At 45.9% G+C, this 16,203-nt stretch overlaps 1 protein-coding gene across 1 annotated transcript; it reads left to right on the forward strand.

The window, feature by feature from the left end:
- Positions 1-7,105: 7,105 nt before the first annotated feature.
- On the forward strand, positions 7,106-13,469 carry GJA8 (gap junction protein alpha 8). Its single transcript, XM_040998879.1, has 2 exons — positions 7,106-7,174; positions 12,133-13,469. Exon 2 carries the CDS (start codon positions 12,144-12,146, stop codon positions 13,455-13,457), a length of 1,314 nt encoding a protein of 437 aa, XP_040854813.1. The 5' UTR covers positions 7,106-7,174; positions 12,133-12,143; the 3' UTR covers positions 13,458-13,469.
- The last annotated feature ends 2,734 nt before the right edge of the window (positions 13,470-16,203 follow it).

Consider the following 16,203-nt stretch of genomic DNA (forward strand, 5'->3'; position numbering starts at 1 on the left):
AAGGTTTCTCATATATGATGCAGAGATCACCAAGATACAAAAAGGGAGAGAAGCAAGCGGCACCACAGTACGGGGTGTAGTTGTCACCTTTGGTGTCAGAAAAGGGCCTGGTGCACACACCCGAACAGCTAAAAGTGGTCACAGCAGCCTAGGGACCTTTACTTTTTACCCTACTTGCTCTTATAGTGTTTTTAATATGCAAATATTCATAGCATACATTTGTGAGTTTCATGAAAATGAATATCCACAGAGTGGAATTTCCCTGTTTAGAAAAGGGTCTCAGAAGTGTTAGGTTCTGTTTTTGTTTTTTTTTTTTCAGAACCAAAAAAAAAAAAAAAAAATGCTAAGCACCCCAAGTGTTAACTGATTAGCACAATAACCGGGCCCCTCCCCGCCCCCACCCGATGCTCTGAAAGGTCAACACTGCAGAAAAGCATCTCTTAATTAAAGGAGACAGCCCGGGCAGTCCCAAAGCAAACACAGATTTTAAAGTCCAGCAACTCTGGTTCCCAGCCTGGCCTTGCCTCTTTCTTCCTGTGACCATGAACTAATTACTTAACCCCACCAACTCTCAATAAAGTGGAGACAAAAGTGCATCACCTTACCCTTGAGGCACTCAGATGCCCAAGTGTTTTCTCCTCTTTTGATTTATGATATCACATGTGGGCTCCTCAAAAAAATCCATGAAAAAATGTGTATTATGCAAAGATAAACTTATCTAATTCCATTTTTCCACAAACTTTTTGAAGTGCCCTCATCAGATAGGTGCTGGCAGCATGTCACTTGGGACACCTACAACTTAGAGTGCCTGAGTCCAAGTGCCAACTCCGCTTCCAATCCAGATTCCTGCTCATGAGCACCCTGGGAGACAGCAGACAATGGTTCAACTGCTTGAGTCCCTGATACCCAAGTGGGAGCCCTGGATTAAGTTCTTGGTTCCTGGCTTCAACCTGGCCCAGCCCTGGTTGCTTCAGCATTTGGTGAGTATGGTGAGTGTAGCAGTAGCTAGAAGATCTATCTATCTATCTATCTATCTATCTATCTATCTATCTATCTATCTATCTTTATCTTTCTTCTGCCTTCTATCCTTCCCTCTCTCTCGTTTTCAAATCAATTAAAATAGAAACTTAATTTTAAAAGAAAGAATTATCCCTGTGTGTTGGATGGGCCAATACAGCAAGTGACAGACTATAGGGAACTCTTCACAAAGATTCTTTTTTCCCTCAGTGGATATAAAGAGATGCTTCTAGAAAGGGCCCGTCTCTTGGTGGCACAATGTCCAGAAGTGCAGTGGGTTGTCCAGAAGGGCTGGGGCACCGTGGAACAGTGGCTCTCACATGGTCCCCTGCCTTCCAATCGCCTGGAGGCCTCATTAGAGCCGCTTGCTGGTCTCCATGCCCAAGTTGCTGAGTTGGTGGGCATGCAGGATGGCTCGGGAGCTCTCCTCCCTAACAAGTTCCCAGGCAATGCTACTGCTACAATGCCCTGCTGACCAAGAGCATTCTCTCCTGCTCCCAATCCACTGAGTTTTCTGCTGTAGTAGCTCTTTTACCCACTCCTTGTCTGGCAAAATTCACCTGGAATTTTCTCCCCAAGAATGCCAAAACACTTGTTGGTCCAAGTCCCCTTCCCACAACCCACCTACCCTGCCCCATAAGTACCCACTTTCTGCAGCCATTGCTAACTCTGTCCCAGGGGATGGGCAGCTGAAAAAATTCAAGATTTTTGATTAAGGGAGAGCAGGTGTTGGGGAGGTGGGTGCTGAGCGCCAGCACCAACCGCAGCATGGGTCCTGCCTGCTCTGTGTGCTCAGCACAAGGACAGGAAGGGAGTCCCCTTTCTGCCTAAGCAGATTGTGAAAGATAACTTTGTTAGCAGGAGAATCCTGGGCCCAGGGGTCGTGTTCCATAGAATTGGCACAATCTGCTCTCACGCATGAGCTGCCCAGTTCAATAGCGAGCCCTGCCTTGCCCTGACAACTCGTCTACACTGGAAATCCTCTATCGGGTGAGAATGCTCCCAGTGCCCCCTCCAGCCCACCCTTTGCCCCCTCAGGGCACGGGAGCCCTTGAACCTCAGCCAAATAGTTGCGATAAAGAAGAATCTGTGGCTCACAACCAAATCAACAGGGCAGGAGAGAAAGCAAGCACAGATCCTGTGCTGGTAAAATACAGAACCCTTGACTCCCAGCTGGTCTCAGCTTGCTTCCCTACTCGTGCTTATAGCAGCTACTATTCACTGACGGCTTGCCATGCCAAGCATGTGCTCAACTACACACACCGTTTTATTTCATTGCTATAACTCTTTGAGGCACACACTGCCACTCATGTGTTCACAAAAGACAATGAAGCTGAGACAAGGAAAGCTGCACTACAAGGTCAGCAGCTGGCAAGGGGTGAAACGGAGGCCATCCAGTTCCACAGCCTGCTGCTAAGCACTTGGCTTGCAAGGGTTCCCATGAGAGGCAGGCTGCTAGCCTAGGCCTGGACCCAGGGTTCATGCTGACAGGCTGGACCGGATTCTCTACCTCCATCTTCGCCTTGATGGGCATGAGGCTCTCTGCACACTCTCCGTGCCGGGCATCACACCAGAGACTGCGCCCACCCTGCCTTGGTGTTCCTGGCACCACACCCAGCACACAGTGGGAACATACCAAAAGTGGGTGGAAGAAAGAAAGGTCAAGGCTGTATGTGAGATGCTGGGTAACCTCTTATTTCTTGGTGTCACTGAGGTTTTTGAAAATGTGCAGGTGGACAAACAACACATGGAAAAGAAATCACTTTTCCAGCGTGTACTTGCCCTTGAGCACGCTCAGACTCTGGCCTTCACCCTGGACTTTTCCTCCCCATCCACTTCCCCACCCTTATGCTCTTCCCCTCCCCTCTTGGATGCATGCTCAGTTCTCACCAGGTGGTCGCTGAGCACTACCGCCCCTCCACCCACTCACCCTGCTCATTTCCGGTAGCTCTCAGCAGCTTCCAGCATAGTGTACACAATTCACTTATTTGCTGTGTTTTCACACATCTACTGTCTACCTCCCCCATCAAAACATAAGCTCTGCTATGGCCAGGACCTTTTTGTTTCAATGGGAGGCCATGTAAACATCTGTTGAATGACTCTCCAAACACTTCCCATTGGGATGTGGGCCCAGAGAAGCGACCTGACAAGTCACTATGTATGTATAGATTTCATTTCCACTCAACAATAACCAGAAGAGACAGGTTTGACGTCTCTAGGTCCTCTCACCACGGGGATTACCCAGGGACACTCGCTCAGGCCCAGCTGATCTCTCTGTCCCTCTACTCACGCAAGGCATGCCTTGCTCTCCCTCCAGAACGTCACAGCTTCAGTGAACGTGGGTCCCAATTATGGAAGCTCCTGGAGCCGCAGGAGGCACGAGGCCCTCAGAGCTGCGTCCCAACCTCAGAGTGTCATTTCTGCTCTGAGCTTCAGTCCCTCACCTATGAAATGAGGACTTTGGGACCAAGGATCTCATCCAGCCTTTCCTAGTTCTGACACTCTCCCTCTGGGAAGGAGAGAGTGTGTGACAATGAACCCATGACCCTCGGACACCGAACACATAGTCTCTTGGAGGGGAAGTGATCATAACAAATGTAACGAATAAGTAAACAGGGATTCAGAGCATCAAAAGAAATTTGGCAGGAAGACGCCATCTTGTTTTCATAAAACAAGAAAGGCAGTTATTATCTTCTCTGTTTCACAGATGAGAAAGCTCAGCTCAGAAAGGCTGAGCAGGGCCTGATGTGGTGGCTCAACCGACTAATCCTCCCTCTGCAAGCACCAGCATCCCATAGAGGTGCTGGTTCCTGTCCTGGCTGCTCCTTGTGGCTTAGGGAAGCAGTGGAGGATGGCCCGGGACCCTGCACTTTCATGGGAAACCCAGAAGAAGCTCCCAGCTCCTGGCTTTGGATCAGCTTGGCTTTGGCCATTGTGGCCATTTGAGGAGTGAACAAGTAGATGGAAGATCTTTGTCTCTGACTCTCCTCTCTGTAACTCTGACTTTCCAATAAAAATGAATGGATCTAGGGCCCGGCATGGTGGCCTAGCAGCTAAAGTCCTTACCTTGAATGCACCAAGATCCCATATGGGCACCAGTTCTAATCCTGGTGGCTCCACTTCCTGTTCAGCTCCCTGCTTGTGGCCTCGGAAAGCATCCAGGACGGCCCAAAGCCTTGGGACCCGGCACCCGCGTGGGAGATCCAGAAGAAGCTCCTGGCTCCTGGCTTTGGATCAGCGCAGCACTGGCCGTTGTGCTCACTTGGGGAGTGAATCAGTGGACAGATCTTCCTCTCTGTCTCTCCTCTCTCTCTCTGTATATCTGACTTTGCAATAAAAATAAAATAAATCTTTTTTCAAAAAAAATTAATAGAGCTTAAAAATATGCTTAACAGAGGTGGGCTTTGTGGCTTCCACAAAGTGGAAGTGGTTAAGTTTCCACTTAGAATCCTGGCATCCCATTGCTGAGCACTGGCTCAAATCCCAGCTATTGTGCTTCCAATCCAGCTTCCTGCTAATGCACCTGGGAAGGCAATGGATGATCACCCAAGTACTTGGGCTGCTGCTACTCAGGTGGAAAGCCTGGAAAGAATTCCTGGCTCCTGGGTTAGCGTGGCCGGTCCCTGGCTGCTGCAGCATTTTGGGGAGTGAGCCAGCAGATAAAAGATTTCTCTTTCTTTATCTCTGTCTCTCTCTCCTATCTCTCCTCCCATCTCCCAAAGAAGGGCTGGATGAGCTGTTCACAAGTAGGAAACAGATGAGCAATAGGCAGATCCAAACACAAGTTTTGTCTTCTTCCTTTTAAAAAAAAATGTTTATTTATTTTTGTTGAAAAGGCAGATTTACAGAGAGAAGAAAAAACAGAGAGAAAAATCTCCCATCCATTGATTCACTCCCCAAGTAGCCACAATGGCCAGAGGTAAGCCAATCCAAAGCCAAGAACCAGGAGCCTTTTCAAGGTCTCTCTACATGGGTTCAGGGTCCCAAGGCTTTGGCCCATCCTCTACTGCTTTCCCAAACCACAAACAAGGAACCGGAAGGGAAATGGAGCAGCTGGGACACGAACCAGCACCCATGTAGGATCCCAGCTGACGCAAGGCAAGGATGAGCCACTAGGCTATTGCTCTGGGCCCAAATTTTGTCAACTTTCAACACAACTTTCTCACTGTTTTCAAAATTCACCCTGGGAGTAACATGGTATCATTTGATTCTCCAAATGTCAATAACTTGATAATCTATCTTTACGATTGTGAATATATGATTGGAATTTGCATTTGGGTAGATTATGTCTCTCGTGTTCCAAAGGTTTACTTATTTTTATCAAATAATACAGCACAGCACCTCAAAGATATGAGAGACTGACTGATTCTTGGCAGAAATCGATAACTCATCTCTCAGTGACAGCTAAGAGAGCCTCTCCTATATCTTTCAAACATCCACAAGAAATAATGATTGGGTGTTACACTGTCAAGAACTTTCCAGTTGTAAACAAACAAAAAAAGCAACAACAACAAAAAATTCAGTCAATTATCAGCAAAGTGTCTTCTGTATTCGTAGACCAAAAGTGGTTCAAGGTTGGTTTTCTAGACTCTGCTCCATTTCTCACAAAATAATGAAAGCAATGAAGCCACCATTGCATTAGCCAACTTAGACTAGAAACATTAACTGGCAAAAAATTCATTTGAAGAGAAGCATGTGGATTCTGGAATATTTCTGTGAATATACAAGCTTTAGGAATCAACCTGTACTGCATGTTTTCTGGTTTTTTTGCCTCATTAGTGATTGGGATGACAACCTTGACCCTCTAATTTTAGTACAACGATTCCCAAACAACATTGTTTCAGTTAATGTGGACCTTAACTTTGGAGTTCTAGAGAAATATGCAGAATAAGGTTATGAGCTAATGAGCATTGTAATAAAAATGGAGGCTCACATGATATATTGATACCCAACTATTGCTATTAAAATGTAGTAAATCTGTGGTGCCCAGACAGGACAGGAAATGGAGAATGGTAAAGCAAATGCTTAGCTTTTCTGTCTGGCTTACCCCTCATATTGCCTTCCATTTAATAATCACACATTACAGATTTCCTAGAACGATCCAAGTTTAACTGTTTTGACTCCATTATTTTCAGAATTGCATTTATAGGATCGAACGGTCCAATATTTGGTTTGGAAAATGTAGTCAAAATAATCCTTTCCGGTCTGAGAAAAGTAGTCAGTCCAAACCAGGGGCAAGAAATGAGCCTAGGAGGATCTGTGTCTACGCCCCCGGAGCTGGCTGTCAACACATCATTCCTCATTAAACCACTGCTATCCCAGCCAAGAGCCTCTTAGAAAGCCAAACCTTCAGATCCTTGTTTCACAGAAAGATGTTACTTTCTGTAGGAAAAGAAACTCACATTACATAATCCGCTAAATTCAATGTAGCTTCTCAAAAATATTTGTTATTATAAGCAAGAACATGGCAGAAATTGCTATTACCTTGGCAGATAATACCAGAATTCTTTGGAGTATTAAGGCTCCTTTAAAAAAAAAAAAAGAGGGAGACCGCCCTGCTGAAGGGTTTGGAGAACAGGAACAAGCCACTAATACAGGGTGAAATATTGTCCCTGGAAAAGGACCCAATGCTCTCTCTTGGTCTGATATGGGCAGGGGGATGCACATCGGTGCCCTCTTCCCACATCACAAAATTCTCTAAGCTGATGCGAAGGCCCTGGGAAAAAAGTCCTGGGCTCATGCCCTCTGGACAGAAGTTAGAGGACTTTTGTTGTAGAGAACCAGTCAGCTGTAAAAAGAAACTCTGGGAGGTGGCAGAAGCCCCATCCAGGCTTTCACAGATCAGCTTTGCCCCAGCCTCCTCCCCTCAGTGCCCAACCCAGCTCTCCCATTCTCTCCCTCCTATTGTTCCCCAAACATCCCTCCCTTCATGAAAGCTGTCTGGCTGGGAGCTTAAAATATTGCTGGACAGTAAAACCTACCCATCAGGGCCAATCCAGTCATATCTGCTCAGTCGTGCAGCACGTTAGGGGCGGGGTAGAGAAGTGGGAGGTGGGCTTTTAGGTGGCAAAGGAAAGAGGCCAAAGTTGCCATTTTGCTGCTGAACGCCAAGAGAGAAAGACAGCACGTAGTTCTCCGCGGGACCCAACTCATATTGGCAAGTTTTGCTTGGGTGATACTAGTTAGAAGCTCCTCCCCAGCCCATCCTCCTGCTTCTTTCACAACCTAATCTACAAATCATAAACAGGCTGCTCCAAAGGAGTGCCATTAAGATTCAGGCCGGGGGTTGGGATGGCTGGACGTTAAGAGTCCAACTCTAGAACCCCCTTGGAGTCAACCAAAGGATTGGGAGAGATTTGGAAGGGAAATACTGGAGTACTTGGACAAATGAAGAGAGAGAAAAGGTTAAATCCTAACCACAACTTGACTTGCTAAAGTCTTTTCACTTTGTAGAATGAATTAACATGCCTCCAGGAATCCAGAAGGACCTAAACCAAGTATTCAATTTGAGTTTTGCACTTTTCTCACTCAACTTAGCTATAAGAGTAATTGTCATAATTATTGGGTTCTGTGGGTATTGGTGAAGCTTCAGGCTCAGTGTTGTTTAGTTTTTGCTTTGTTTTGACAGTAGATCATTTAACAGAACACAGAAACAAATTCACTTAAGGACCCTTCCTGGAAAAGGTTCTGCTGTCTGCCGGAAGTGCTGCTGGTTTAGTGGCTGCTCCAGAAATAAGATGGGAAGCACACAGTTACCACCACATTACTAACTGGGGTGGCAAGTGGCCTCTAATGCTTCGGGAGGATTTAACATCAATGTGTGTTGTTGTTCTGTTGCTCTGCCATCCTCAAAACTGGGGGAAGGCAGTGCTACACCGGGCTCGAAGCTGGAGGACTGGTGTTCCTATCCCAGGTCAGCCCTCCTTAGCTGCGCTGCTCCGGGAAACGCATTTAGCCTTCCAGCCTGTCTCCCTCTTTGGGGCTAGGATTGGATAATGCCAGAGATCAACTGGGAACTGGGTCTCAAACATCCACCCGAGGATCTGTCAGTTCTAACACAAGATAAGGTTTTCAGGGGCCTGTGACAAAAGTGTGACAATAATATTGTAAACAGTGTACATTTTGTACTACATTTTCTACTAAATCCGATGTGTTCAATTAAAGGCATGTCTTTCATTCTGAAATAATGCCCTTCCCAGTTTTATGTTACTAAAATCCTATTTTGCAATATGATGGTGAAAACAGGCAAACGTCATTATTGATTATTTTGTAAAGGTCTTGTTTTAATGTCCTTGTTTGGCAAAATAAGGAACTGGCATTCTTATGTTGGGCACCCTATTTTGTTGTTATAGTACTCTGTGAAATCCAAGTTTGAGAACCATTGGCCAAGTTCAAAGCTTGTTCAAGGAATGAGATAAGCTAGATGAACATGCATCACTTAAAAACAGAAATGGGTACCCAAAATTAATCTCTAAACATCAAACAAACCTCTAAATATCATTCTCTGCTCGAGTATTCCTGCGAATACATGGATGCTCTGGTGTTGGGAGTTTGAGCCTCCATAGTTATATCTTCCATCTGTAATAAGTCTATCCACTAAATTTTCACAAACATAATAATAAGGAGACATATTATGCTGAAGGAAATTAGAGAACTATTCTTCCTTCAGTTCATATCTCTCTCTCTCTGCTTCATTGGAATGTCTACTACCCTGATATGACTTTAAATTTTCATTATCAGAAGGCAAGGATCCAAGGCACTTTCCCTTAGTAACTGCAAAGCTTGTCACCACAATAGCAGGCTTGGTCCGCTTCAATATGGTGGGACTGGAAAGATCTTGCACCAAATTATAGGTTATTTTCCTTCAATCACCACAAGACACTTGGAAGCGGACATTAAAAAAACTAAAAGTCAAGCAATCCTAGCATCACAGGATGGGGTATAGAAAGACACAGCCCTGGCTGGCCCTGATCTGGAAATTTCTAACAGTGTGGTCAGGAGTATCTGTGTCATAAACGTGTATCATGACACGGAAATGGCAAGAGTTACTGCTCTTCCAGTTTATATTTTCAGTCTTAAAAAATTGGCAGGTGTGTTATTCTTTTTCCTCAAAACAGCTGGTTTTTGATAAATCACCTATCCTTTTGTGCTATTTAGTGTTTTCTTGTATTTTCTTTGCCAATTCTTACTCTCTTTATTGCTGCTATAGAAAAAAAAAAAAAAAAGACTAGAGTTACCTGGACTCTAAGGAACACAGACCCTGCATGCACTCAGAGGAGATTTCAAAATGATTATGGCTGGACACATCCATTGATGTTCACGGAACTCCGTCCGGGTCCCTAGGGGCTTTGTTCTGTGCTGTGATGGCTCCCAGTGGACCAAGTCAAATTGGTCCCTGTCCTCCCTGAGCTTTTGATCCTACAGGGGGAAAAACCAGACTGAGTGACATATAGTTCTAAGAGCTTCTTTGTGATCACATGAGTAAAGTACAAAATCAAAAGGACTAATAGGGCACAGCTGAAGAAAGGCCATACTTCAAAAAGTTAATGGAAGATCCATGTGCTGAAGCAATTACAGGTAGACCTCAAACTTTTTGCGCGTAAATAACTGTATCCTTTAATCCAAACTTCTGCATCAACACAGCAAGATACTAACAAGATAATGTCAGATATTATTCATGAACTTAGTAAGTTGTCAGATTTAGAGCACATTAAAGCTAGGTTCAATCTTATAAGAATTATATTAATTACTGTTTTAATCAATTTTAGATTGAACTATTTTGATAAGAAACAGACTTTTCGCCCTGGCTGCAGCCGTTGTGTTTCATGTGTGGGCTGCTTACCTGACTGTGATATTTCCCATCTATTTTCTAGAAGGAAGCAGAAGTAGCTGCCACTGTTTACAGGGCAAGCACTAGATAAAATCTGTAACTTGAGGAGATTGTAAATCAGATTTATGTAGCTGAGATTACGAGCTGCTGCTTCTAAACAGAGGACTCCCTCCCACTCTCAAACCCCCATAGCTTCATGAGTCTGTTCCCAATACCAGGCTCATGGCTGAGAGTACCACGGCTGCTCTTAACTTCCCAGAATGAGAGAAGCAGCTAGAAAACACTCTCCCTAATTGAGAATTTCAGGGGTTCCAGGAGCAAGAACACCATCTGCTCTTCAACAAAATGCAGATGGCTGATATGCATAGTTATGTATAGATTAAGGCCCCATGCTGTAGCCGCAACCTTCCCACAGGGGCTCCAAATCTCAGGTTGGGTGGAGGCTTTGAACTCTCAATTTGAACTCTCATTTTGAACTCTCATTTTGATTGCCCTCCATTTTTATCACTCTTTAAAGTTCTTAACAAATAACCCTGTTATTATAAACAGTGGAAAAGGATTGGGCATTTAGTTTGAGGGTAAAGTACCTGGTATTAATACTCAGCTCCAATTTCTCACTCCAGTTTCTAGTTACTGCAAACCCTAGGAAACAGCAGGGGATGGCTTGAGTAACTGGGTCCCTGCTACCCACACAGGGGACCTGGATTGCATTGCCGGACCTGGACCTGGCTTCAGCCTGATGGCTTATTATAGGCATCTGAGGAGTAAACCAATCCAGGGGAGCACTCTCTCTCCAACTCTGTCTCACCAAAAAATAAAATAATAATGCTTAAAGCTGTATTAAAAGCACTAGATATATTACTTGAGTTGCATGTGGTCCTGAATCTACAGAAGTAGGGTAGTAGGGGGAATGGCTGGAAGAAGCTTGGAGCAGGTTCCTTAACAGGCTCTTGCCTGTGTTGAGTAAGCCATGTGTAAACTGCACAATTCTAGAGATATTGCAGCTGAAGAGACCAGTCCTAGGATAAAATGGGAGTTTTGATCCTGGTCTTTCACAGGCTACAGGTTTGCACTAGATGAGTGACCCAGTTTGCACAGAGCTCCCTGTCAGTTCAATGCCACTTCCATTAGCCGCTGCTGTGCTGCGGGCATTATATACTATCATGTTTAATGGTCTTCTTTTGCTACAGGCCAACAGAGCTAAAGAGCTCTATTAAAACAGCCACACCATAGACCTTGACAGCTTTCCTGTCGGGCACTAAATGTGTCCTCGTGAACCTTCCTTGTCCTGTAACATGATTCTTAAGTCCTCTCTAGCTTCTTCAGATTTAAAAGAACAATAATAAAAACATACTGCACTCCATGTATAACGCTATTAGGAAGGGTTTCCAGATTTCAACTTAGAGAAACAAATACATAAATTCAGAGCACAGAAGTCAGAGGATTACATAGCTCTGATTGCAGGCAGTTTATCTCGGTGGTATAGTGGAAAGAACGGCTTTGAACATCTGGCAGACAGAACTGCTGCTAATTAGCTCTCCGGTCTTAGGCCAGTTTGGCCTCTCTGAGCCTCAGTTTTATTAGCTTCTGTTGGAATCAAGTTACATTTAGCTCACACTACGGAGTAGATATTGAGTATACAACTGTCAACAAGATGGGTGTGGTCCCTCCTCTCACGGTGATGACAGTTTAGAAGGATCAAATTAAATGAAATACACGTCAAAGGTCTGTCCCAAGGTAGATGGTGGGTGAGAATTGGCTCTTTCCCACTCACCTTTAAAACAGATGATGCTGACATATCCCACCATAACAAAAAGAAGGTATCACAATCATAGACATGCACACATTGTGTTGGAAGCCCAGACACCCACGAAACAAGGAATTTTTTCACTAGTGTGTCTTATAAGAATTACCTCAGTTTACACTCTGAATTTAAATCTACGTAACCATGGATTTTTATTTATAATCAACCATGCGTTCCTATTTTTGGTGGAGTTCAAGGAATCACACAGATGTGGCCTCTTGTGTCCTTTCTGACCTTTCGTGAAGTGAATGAGAACAGGTAATACTATTAAATCCGTTTTGCCCATGAATAAGCTAATGGAAGCAGTTTCTTTCAGGCCTCTTTTGTCCCTACACGGCCTACAAAGAGGATGCACTCAATAGATGCTGTTTACACGCGGGCTGTTTCAGCAGTGCTGAAAGGAGTATCCCAGGAGTTAGCAAAAAGAGACTGACCCGGGTTGCACTGGGGCGGCTGAGCTTTTGCCTTCTTCCTCCTCCAGGTAGCTGCGAGATGGGTGATTGGAGTTTCCTGGGGAACATCTTGGAGGAGGTGAATGAGCACTCCACGGTCATCGGCAGGGTCTGGCTCACTGTGCTCTTCATCTTCCGGATCCTGATTCTGGGCACAGCGGCGGAGTTCGTGTGGGGGGATGAGCAGTCCGACTTCGTGTGCAACACCCAGCAACCCGGCTGTGAGAACGTCTGTTACGATGAGGCCTTCCCCATCTCCCACATCCGCCTGTGGGTCCTGCAGATCATCTTCGTCTCCACTCCATCCCTCATGTACGTGGGACACGCGGTGCACCACGTGCGCATGGAGGAGAAGCGCAAGGACCGCGAGGCGGAGGAGCAGTCTCGGGGTGACGGGAGCGAGAGGGTGCCCGTGAGCCCCGACCAGGCGAGCATCAGGAAGAGCAGCAGCAGCAGCAAAGGCACCAAGAAGTTCCGGCTGGAGGGGACCCTGCTGAGGACCTACGTCTGCCACATCATCTTCAAGACCCTCTTTGAGGTAGGTTTCATCGTGGGCCACTACTTCCTGTACGGTTTCCGCATCCTGCCCCTCTACCGCTGCAGCCGCTGGCCCTGCCCCAACGTGGTGGACTGTTTCGTGTCCAGGCCCACTGAGAAAACCATCTTCATCTTGTTCATGCTGTCTGTGGCCTTTGTGTCCCTCTTCCTCAACATTATGGAGATGAGCCACCTGGGCCTCAAGGGTATCCGGTCTGCCTTCAAGAGGCCCGTGGAGCAGCCACTGGGGGAGATCCCTGAGAAATCCCTTCACTCCATTGCCGTCTCCTCCATCCAGAAAGCCAAGGGCTACCAGCTCCTCGAAGAAGAGAAAATCGTATCCCACTATTTCCCTTTGACTGAGGTTGGGATGGTGGAGACAAGCCCTCTTTCAGCCAAGCCCTTCGGACAGTTCGAGGAAAAGATTGGCAGCGGATCCTTAGCTGAGATGCCCCGGGGTTACCAAGAGACATTGCCCTCCTACGCTCAGGTGGGAGTGCCTGAGGTGGAGGGGGAGGAGCCGCCGGTAGAGGAAGCTGCAGAACCAGAAGTGGGAGAGAAGAAGCCAGAAGCAGAGAAGGTGACCCCGGAGGTGCCTGAGACACTGCAAGTGCAGGAGGGAGAGAAGGTGGAGATCCCTGGAGTGGGGACGGAGGGAGAAAAAGAAGAGCTGCAGGCCGAGAAGGTTTCCAAGCCAGGGCTGCCGGCTGAGAAGACGCCATCGCTGTGTCCGGAGCTGACCACCGATGATATCAGACCCCTGAGCAGGCTGAGCAAAGCCAGCAGCCGGGCCAGGTCAGACGATCTAACCATATGAAGTGGCGCCCAAGGAAGACAGCTTCCAGCCAACACGGGGCAAGGTGAAATGCAAAGGTATCAACATGGTTTGAGTTCACCGCCTCCTCCCCTCCCCCTCATCCCTAGTTGGACAAATGGTGGCCTTGGCACAGTGCCTGCTGGACAACTAAGAAACAGCATCTCCAGCTGACTCCCTTCCCCCGCCAACGGCTACCTGGATAAACCTGCTGTCCTCTCAGAGTTCCCAGCCTCGTATGACTGCCCTGTTCCAATACCCCAACTATGGAATATTTCTTTTGTCTCATTTCTCTATAGAAACCCATCAGAGTTGGGGTTGCCCCACAGCCCTTTACCAGTGTTAATCTCACTAACTCAGCCAGATTCTAATACCATAACACTTCACTAATTGATACTCTATGACTGTTTCTGAAGGGTTTCAAACTGAAAAGCGCCCCCTCCCCCCCAGGACCCAGGCAAGCTATTTATATGGGCAAAATGGGGCTACAACGGAGAGAAGTAGGGGGCTGTGCCTGCCGCTCAATGCCAGGCAGTGACTGCCACATGATATTACCTGATATCTGATTTAATTTTTTTTTTTTTGAAAGAAGCCAGAAATCCAACTTTGAATTGAAACTGCAGAAGTGTGAATGTCCACAGTCAAACTTTAAATCCAACACTGGGCCGAATGAAATGTGTGCCAGTCAAAGTTAACCCGTCTGGCACCAATTTTGATGTCTGCTTGCACTGATGGGACAGTCAGCTTTCCTGTGGAGTGGGCATTACTCTTTACTGTCACCATTTGTTTTCTGTGGCTTCTAAACCTCATTTCACCACCTTGGGGTGTTTAAGTCATCAACTCAGAAGATACCCAGAATTTTCATTGACCATGCTTTTGGGTCAGTGAACCCCTAGGCGCTGAAGCAGCAATACCTTTTCATTTTGGTAGGCATTCTGCCCCGGGCAGCATCAGAAAAAGACATCAAGAGGCCAGAAGGTCTCCTTGTGAGATAACGAGGCCTTAAGGCATCGTCACAGTTTTATTCCCTGAAACAAACAAACAAACAAGAAAAAGGCCCTTCGCTTTATTCTCCTTAGCCAACATTAGTGTTCAGCCTAAAACCAATATACCTCGTTTCACTGAAGGCTGCAAGAGCAAGCCAAGTTTTAAGCTGAGAATACCTGCTCACAGGCCTTTCCCTGAAGACCTAGTGCTCCAGCCAGAAGAATCATCAGAGTGACAGCAGAGGAGCCTCTTGCTGAGCAGGTCTCCAAATAGCCAGGGTCCCAAAGATCAGTCCAGGCCAAGCTTCCTCCCTGGAAAGGACATGGCTGCCAAAGGGAACAGGAGCAGTCTCAGAGGTCTGTGCTCCTGGAACCACCACAACCAACCCACCTCAAACACGCAGTCCGGTCAGGGAAAATCCTCAAGGGCAAGTATGTATTTCACACCAGCAGCAATCTCACCCAGTCAATCAGTTTCCGGAGAAGAGACAGAACGCAATAACTAAGCCAGCTGAGTTAAACCAAGGCTATTTCGCAGGCTGAAGTGCCAAAGGCAGGGTAAGGGGTCTAGGAACCAAGTTGCTACGTCAGGAATCTGCACAGCCTGTTACCAGGAGACTCAAAAGAAGTATCCAGAAAAAAAAATGCCTTTATTCTGTCTCCCCCCACCACCTCCACCAAGCACCATCTCAAAATATGCAAAGCGCTTTGGTTGCTGTCTGGTTTCCACCCTCTTTTTAAGATAGCCATTCAGGGCCCGGCGCAATAGCGAAGCAGTTAAGGTTCTCACCTTGAATGCACCAGGATCCCATATGGGTGCTGGTTTTAATCCCAGTGGCCCCACTTCCCATCCAGCTCCCTACCTGTGGCTTGGGAAAGCAATCGAGGATGGCCCAAAGCCTTGAGACCCTGCATCTGTGTGGGAGACCCAGAAGAGGCTCCTGGTTTCAGATTGGCTCAGCACCAGGCATTGATGCCGCTTGGGGAGTGAACCATCGGACAGATGATCTTCCTCTCTGTCTCTCCTCTCTGTATATCTGCCTTTCCAATAAAATATTAAAAAAAAAAAGAGAGAGAGAGAGCCATTCAAGATAAGTCTTTTCAGAGCAAGCCTTCTCCAAAGCTGTGACCATATTCCCATTCTTTGGTGCCTTATTCTAGGGCAAAGTGCTCTAAAAATTAAACTCATGCTAAAGTGTGATTGATATTTACTCTTGTGGAAACTAGTATTTAGCAAGGAACGCCTAACATAGATGAGAATATGTCCAAACATTCATGGAAAATGGAATTTAATGAAGTTTTGGTGCAAAAAAAAAAAATGGAAATCAGTATGGGTTTTTTTTTTTCATAATACACATTTTCCATGAGCTTTATAAAGACTCTTCATATTTTACTTATGTAATGCAAAGTAACAAATTTTCAGTGTATCAGGCAAAGGCAAGTTGAGCAGAGGAAAAATTTATCATGTACAATGTGATTTTCTGGATACTGCTTGAATCTAACCCTTCATAGGCAACACCATCCCACATACTTTTACCCTGTATGGTAAAACAAACAAGATCCTAGGCCTGAAAACCAGAGACTGCATCTGTGACCCCTCAATGGCTGAACTATTACTCCTATGGTTGTACATTGATGACACCTTTTAGAAAAATATTAGTAATTATTTGGTCATTAAAATAATAAAGTGTCTATTTCAACCAGGACTCAAAGAAAAAAAAAAAGGAAAAAGCATCCTTATCCCTAAGTGAGACCTCTAGGGC

Source organism: Ochotona curzoniae, unplaced genomic scaffold, assembly GCF_017591425.1.
Source record: "Ochotona curzoniae isolate NIBS_2020 unplaced genomic scaffold, NIBS_Ocur_1.0 scaffold_1037, whole genome shotgun sequence".
NCBI classification, from domain to species: domain Eukaryota; kingdom Metazoa; phylum Chordata; class Mammalia; order Lagomorpha; family Ochotonidae; genus Ochotona; species Ochotona curzoniae.